The 7,784-nt window shown below is 40.8% G+C and overlaps 1 protein-coding gene across 1 annotated transcript; it reads right to left on the reverse strand.

The window, feature by feature from the left end:
• Window positions 1–6,860: 6,860 nt before the first annotated feature.
• Window positions 6,861–7,491, reverse strand: LOC119281600. The gene is made up of 2 exons (XM_037562085.1): window positions 7,390–7,491; window positions 6,861–7,305 (listed from the first exon to the last, which is right to left on the reverse strand). The coding sequence occupies exon 2, from the start codon at window positions 7,291–7,293 to the stop codon at window positions 6,961–6,963; it is 333 nt and encodes a 110-aa protein (XP_037417982.1). The 5' UTR covers window positions 7,294–7,305; window positions 7,390–7,491; the 3' UTR covers window positions 6,861–6,960.
• Window positions 7,492–7,784: the final 293 nt, after the last annotated feature.

Genomic DNA, 7,784 nt, shown 5'->3' on the forward strand with positions numbered 1-7,784 from the left:
CCACGAGATAGGGGGCGTGCCCTGTAGGGGGGGGGGGGCGCCCTCCACCCTCGTGGATGCCTCGTGTCCTTCCCGGATTACTTCTTTCTTCTATAAATTTTTAAATATTCCAAAACGGAGGAAAATTGCCATTAGAATTGTTTTGGAGTCGGTTTACTTACCGTACCACATACCTATTCCTTTTCGGAGTCTGAAACGTTCTGGAAAGTGTCCCTTATGTATTCCTCCGGGGTTACGGTTTCAATAATATTAGTTTCAACATTAATAGGATTACCTGAGATATAATGTTTGATTCTTTGACAGTTCACAACCCTCGGACTTGTGCCTTTGAAGTTGTTGATTTTTATGGCACCGGAATAATAGACCTCCTCGACAATGTAAGGACCTTCCCATTTAGAGAGATGTTTTCCTGCAAAAAATCTTAAACGAGAGTTGAATAGTAACACATAATCACCTACGTTAACTTCTCTCTTTTGTATCCTTTTGTCATGCCATCTTTTAACTTTTTCTTTAAATAGCTTGACATTTTATATGCTTGGGTTCTCCATTCATCAAGTGAGCTAATGTCAAATAACCTCTTCTCACTGGCAAGTTTAAAATCATAGTTGAGCTCTTTAATGGCCCAATATGCCTTATGTCCCAGTTCAAGAGGTAAGTGACATGCTTTTCCATAAACCATCTTATACGGAGACATACCCATAGGATTTTTATATGTAGTTCTATAGGCCCACAATGCATCATCAAGTTTCTTGGACCAATTCTTTCTAGACCTATTAATAATCTTTTGCAAAATTAATTTGAGCTCTCTATTACTTAACTCTACTTGACCACTAGACTGTGGGTGATAAGGAGATGCAATTCTATAATTAACATCATACTTAGCAAGCATTTTACGGAAAGCACCATGAATAAAATGTGAACCACCATCAGTCATAAGATATCTAGGGACTCCAAACCTCGGAAAAATAACTTCTTTAAGCATCTTAATAGAGGTTTTATGATCGGCACTACTAGTTGGAATAGCTTCTACCCACTTAGTAACGTAATCAACAGCAACTAAAATATGTGTATATCCATTAGAGGCAGGAAAAGGTCCCATATAATCAAAGCCCCAAAGATCAAATGGTTCAATAACAAGAGAGTAATTCATAGGAATTTCTTGACGTCTACTAATATTACCAATTCTTTGACATTCATCACAAGACAAGACAAACTTACGAGCATCCTTGAAGAGAGTAGGCCAATAAAAACCGGATTGCAATACCTTATGTGCAGTTCTATCTCCAGCGTGGTGTCCTCCATATGATTTGGAGTGACACTTGCGTAGGATCTATTCCTGTTCATGCTCAGGTACACAACGTCTAATAACACCATCTACTCCTTCTTTATATAGGTGTGGGTCATCCCAGAAGTAATGTCTTAAATCATAAAATAACTTTTTCTTTTGCTGGTATGTGAAACTAGGTGGTATAAATTTAGCAACAATGTAATTAGCATAATCAACATACCATGGAGCAGTACGAGAAGCATTAATGACTGCTAATTGTTCATCACGAAAGCTATCATCAATAGGTAGTGGGTCATCAAGAACATTCTCTAGCCTAGATAAGGTGTCTGCAATGGGGTTCTCAGCTCCCTTTTTATCAATAATATGCAAATCAAATTCTTGAAGCAAGAGAACCAATCTAATAAGTCTAGGTTTAGCATCTTTATTTTCCATAAGATATTTAATAGCAGCATGATCAGTGTGAATAGTAACTTTAGAATCAACAATGCAAGGTCTTAACTTATCACAAGCAAATACAACTGCTAAGAATTCTTTTTCGGTAGTAGCATAATTTCTCTGGGCAATATCTAGCATATTGAATACCATTTAATTTCTTATTAACTCTCTGCCCTAGAACAACACCTACAACATAATCACTGGCATCACACATAATTTCAAAGGGTAAATTCCAATCAGGTGGCTGAACAACAGGTGCAGTGATCAAAGCTTTCTTAAGTATTTCAAATGCTTCTACACAATCATCATAAAAAACAAAAGGAATATCTTTTTGCAATAAATTAGTCAGAGGCCTAGAGATTTTAGAAAAGTCCTTAATGAACCTCCTATAAAAATTGGCATGACCAAGGAAACTTTTTATACCTTTAATGTCCTTGGGACATGGCATCTTTTCAATAGCATCAACTTTAGCTTTATCAACTTCAATACCTCTTTCAGAAATTTTATGCCCCAAGACAATGCCTTCATTAACCATAAAGTGACACTTTTCCCAATTTAGGACAAGACTAGTGTCTTTACATCTCTGCAAAACTCGATCAAGGTTGCCCAAGCAATCATCAAAAGAGGATCCATAGACGGAGAAGTCATCCATGAACACCTCACAAATCGTTTCACAAAAGTCGAAGAATATAGCCATCATGCATCTTTGAAAGGTAGCAGGTGCATTACATAAACCAAAAGGCATACGTCTATAAGAAAATGTACCGAAAGGGCAAGTAAAAGTAGTCTTTGATTGATCTTCCGCTGACACAGGTATTTGAGAGAAACCAGAATAACCATCTAGAAAGCAGAAATGTGTATGTTTGGATAGTCTTTCTAGCATTTGATCAATAAAAGGTAAAGGGCAATGATCTTTATTAGTAGCTTTATTTAACTTACAAAAATCAATTACCATCCTATAACCTATAATAATTCATTGCGGAATCAATTCATCTTTATCATTAGGAACAACAGTAATACCTCCCTTTTTCGAGACACAATGGACAGGGCTTACCCATTCACTATCAGCAACGGGATAAATTATACCTGCCTCAAGGAGCTTTAATATCTCCTTCCTTACCACTTCTTACATCTTAGGGTTTAATCGTCTTTGAGGATCCCTAACCGGCTTGGTGTCTTTCTCCATTTTTATTTTGTGCTGGCATAGAGTAGGACTAATGCCCTTAAGATCATCCAGAGTATATCCAATAGCAACATGGTGCTTCTTTAGAGTTTTCATTAATCTTTCCTCTTCCTGCTCTGAAAGGTTAGCACTAATAATAACATGATATATCTTTTTTTCATCAAGATAAGCATATTTAAGATTATCAGGTAATGGTTTGAGCTCAAATACTGGATCACCCTTGGGTGGAGGAGGATCCCCTAGGATTTCAACAGGTAAGTTGTTTTTCAAGATAGGCACCTGCTGAAGGAATACTTCTTCTATTTCCCTTCTTTCATTCATAAACATATCATTTTCATGGTCTAGCAAATATTGCTCTAGCGGATCAGTAGGGGGCACGGCAATAGAAGCAAGACCAATTATTTCATCTTTACTAGGTAATTCTTTATCACGGGGTTGTCTATGAAATTTAGCAAAATTAAACTCATGAGTCATATCATCCAAGCCAATCGTAACAATATCCTTTTCACAATCAATCCTAGCATTAACAGTATTCAAGAAGGGTCTACCAAATATAATGGGACAAAAGTCATCTTGTGGGGAACCCAGAACAAGGAAATCAGCAGGGTATTTAACTTTCCCACACAAGACTTCAACATCTCTAACAATCCCAACTGGTGAAATACTATCTCTATTGGCAAGCTTAATTGTAACATCTATTTCTTCTAACTCAGCAGGTACAATATCATGCATGATTTCATTATATAAGCAAAAAGGTATTGCACTAGCACTAGCACCCATATCAGATAAGCCATGATAACAATGATCTCCTATTTTAACAGAAATAACAGGCATGCCTACAACAGGTCTATGTATTTTAGCATCTGGTTTAACAATATTAGCAGTTTCACCACAGAAGTAAATAACATGCCCATCTATATTATCATCGAAGAGATCTTTAACCATAGAAATATTAGGTTCAACTTTAATTTGCTCAGGAGGTGTATATGTTCTAGTATTACTCTTACGAACAACAGTTGAAGCTTTAGCATGATCCTTTATTCGAACAGGAAAAGGTGGTTTCTCAACATAAGTAGTAGGAACAATAGGATCATTATAAATGACAGTCTTTTCTTCAACTGTAATAGGTGCAACTACTTTTACTTCAATGGGGGGATTATATTTAAACCACTTCTCCTTAGGGAGATCAACGTGAGCAGCAAAAGATTCACAGAAAGAAGCTACTATCACAGAGTCAAGTCCATATTTAGTGCTAAATCCACGAAAATCATTGGTATCCATAAAAGATTTAACACAATCAAACTTAGGTGTTATACCTGACTCCTTACCATCGTCGGAACCCCAATCTACAGAGTTGCGTTTAATTCTTTCCAGTAAGTCCCACTTGAATTCAGTAGTCTTTAGCATATAAGAACCAACACAGGAAGTATCAAGCATGGTGCGATCATTGAGAGAAAGCCGAGCATAAATTTTTTGAATAATCCTTTCTCTTGAGAGCTCATAATTGGGGCACGAATATAACATTGACTTAAGCCTCCCCCAAGCTTGAGCGATGCTTTCTCCTTCGCGAGGCCAGAAATTGTAATTACGATCACGGTGAACAAGATGCATAGGATAGAACTTCTCGTGAAATTCCAACTTCAATCGTTTATAGTTCCAAGATCCCGTATCATCACATAGCCTATACCATGTCAATGCATCTCCCTTCAAAGATAAAGGGAAAGCCTTCCTCTTGACAACATCATCGGGAATACCTGCAAGCTTAAATAATCCACAAACTTCATCCATAAAAATAAGGTGTAAATTGGGATGCAATGTTTCATCTCCTGCAAAGGGATTAGCTAGCAGTTTCTCTATCATACCTGAAGGAATTTCAATGTAAACATTTTCAGTAGGTTCAGTAGGTTGAGGAGCAACTCTTTGCTCTACTGGTCGGGGTGAAGATACCCCGAACAAGCACCTCAAATGATTAGTTTCCATAGTAACAAGTGATAGAAAATTTCAGCACACTATATAAATGTTTCCTTACCAAGTTCCACTCATCAAAGGCGCTTCACTCCCCGGCAACGACGCTAGAAAAGAGTCTTGATGACCCGCAAGTATAAGGGGTCTATTATAGTCCTTTCGATAAGTAAGAGTGTCGAACTCAACGGGGAGCAGAAGAAAATGACAAGCGGTTTTCAGTAAGGTATTCTCTGCAAGCACTGAAATTGTAGGTAATAGATAGTTTTGTGATAAGATAATTTGTAAAGTAACAAGCAATGAAAGTAAATAAGGTGCAGCAAGGTGGCCCAATCCTTTTTGTATCAAAGGACAAGCCTGGACAATTTCTTATAATGAGAAAAACGCTCCCGAAGACACTTGAGAATTATCGTCAAGCTAGTTTCATCACTCATATGATTCACGTTTGGTACTTTGATAATTTGATATGTGGGTGGACCGGTGCTTGGGTACTGCCCTTACTTGGACAAGCATCCCACTTATGATTAACCCCTATTGCAAGCATCTGCAACTACATAAGAAGTATTAAGGTAAACCTAACCACAACATGAAACATATGGATCCAGCAACCAATCATCTACTTATTACTTCCCAATGCCTTCCTATAGGCCCAAATAATGGTGAAGTGTCATGTAGTCGACGTTCACATGACACCACTAGAGGAGAGACAACATACATCTCATCAAAATATCGAACGAATACCAAATTCACATGACTACTAATAGCAAGACTTCACCCATGTCCTCAGGAACAAACGTAACTACTCACAAAGCATATTCATGTTCATAATCAAAGGAGTATTAATATGCATTAAGGATCTGAACATATAATCTTCCACCAAGTAAACCAATTAGCATCAACTATAAGGAGTAATCAACACTGCTAGCAACCCACAGGTACCAATTTGTGATTTTAATACAAGATTGGATACAAGAGATGAACTAGGGTTTGGAGAGGCGATGGTGCTGGTGAAGATGTTGATGGAGATTGACCCTCTTCCGATGAGATTATCGTTGGTGATGATGATGATGATGATTTCCTCCTCTCGAAGGAAAGTTTCCCCGGCAAATTTCCAGGGTAAAAGACCTCATATAGCAGAAGATGGGCACCGGGGGGCCCAAGAGACAGGGGCGCGCCCTGTAGGGGGGCGCCCCCCACCCTCCTGGCCAAGGTGTGGGCCCCCTCGGGTGGAGTTGCGGGACTTTTGGAGCTGTGGAGAATAGGTTTCCAATATTTGCTCCTTTTCCAGCCAGAATCCCCGCTGCCGGCATTCCCCTCTCTTTATGGTAAACCAATAGCAAGTACTATGACATAACGTGTAATAACTGCCCATAATGCAATAAATATTGATATAAAAGCATGATGCAAAATGGACGTATCAGGCGCCTACTGGGCGGAGAGGACGGCAAGGCGCCGCGCGGAGCTGGCGGACCGGCGTCGGCGGAAGGCGTTGGCGATATCGCAGTGCGATACCGTTGAAGCGGGTGGGAGGTCGATCTTCACGTCAGACGATGAATGTTGGGACGACATATTGATCGATACATCGGACAACACCACCAAGGATGAGGATGATGATGAGGACTTGGAGTAGTTCTAGCTGCACCGTAGCTTATCTAGTTGCACCGTAGTTTAATTTTATGTAGTTGCACCATAGTTCTGTTTTATCTATCTATGTTATGAACTTGTTTATCTATCTATGCTATGAACTATGTAAAATATCTTTGTATCATTTTTATATCTATGTGAAATTTATTTTGTGTCTAAAATGCAACAAATGTGACATGCGCCGGTTGCTCGCGCACGCTGCAGGAGCTGCGCGCGCTGTATTTTACCACAGCTACTGAAGTCAGCGCTGCCCGCCACACCAAACCTCGTGATGGACGTGCCGCAAATCAGTTTTTACCGCCGCACGTTGGGCGGCTGTTGGAGATGTTCTAAGCCTAGCTGCGGATGTACTGAAGAAGATAATAACCCTTGTGTTCGCCCTAAACAGAGAAGTTCTATTTATTCGGCAACAACCAACTAAACCTTATTTTAGGAGAAGAAAAATCGCCTAGTTGTACTTCGAGTTGTTGAGCGTCTCTCCTTTCTGAGAGTCATCTTCCACACGCCATGCGTTGATGACCTGGTGGACAATCGGTCCTGCGTTCTCCGTGAGGCAGTTCTGCCCGCCATCCTCCACGCGCCATGCGCTGATGACCTGGGGGGCAATCGGTCCGCCGTTCTCCGTGAGGCGGCTCTGCCTGCCATCCTCCACGCGCCATGCGCTGATGACCTGGGGCTGGGGGACAATCGGTCTGCCGTTCTCTGTGAGGCGGTGCTGCCCGTCATCCTCCACCCGCCATGCACTGATGACCTGGTGAACAATCCGCCCATCGCCGTCCATCGCGCGGTGGTTCTGAAAGAAACACAGGCGCGATTAAAAAGCTAAGAGAAGAAGAAAACGAAACACGATCGGTAAAAATGGATAAAGAGCATGTACCTGAACGTTGGAGGACTGCGGCGCGGCTTGAGCAGATCGGGCGGCAGGACCGCCCAAGGACCGCTTCGGCAAGGAGTAGAGAGCCAGAAAAGATTTAGGGTTTGATCGTAGTGCGACCGCACGGCGTGCGGATGGGTCTCTTTTATAGGCCCTTGCGTAAGTGAGGCTCTATGGGCCTCGGTTGCTGAAAGGCCCCAATAATGGGGAAATTGAGTAGTCTTTTGCGGCAAAGGCTATATCTCGCTATGTTTTTTCTACGGTCTCGAATAAAGCATTTTGGGCCCCACTACGGTACTGGGCCGGCCCTTTCTCATCTGTATTTTTCTTTTACTGTTTCAGACAGGGAAGACGCATAAGAGGATACGTGGTCTTGAAATTTTGAGAAAAATGGCATC

The sequence above is a fragment of the Triticum dicoccoides genome, chromosome 3B (assembly GCF_002162155.2).
Source record: "Triticum dicoccoides isolate Atlit2015 ecotype Zavitan chromosome 3B, WEW_v2.0, whole genome shotgun sequence".
NCBI classification, from domain to species: Eukaryota; Viridiplantae; Streptophyta; class Magnoliopsida; order Poales; family Poaceae; genus Triticum; species Triticum dicoccoides.

Coding starts and splice junctions, on each gene's coding strand:
- LOC119281600 (XM_037562085.1), bottom strand. CDS start 7,293: ATGGACGGCGATGGGCGGATTGTTCACCAGGTCATCAGTGCATGGCGG.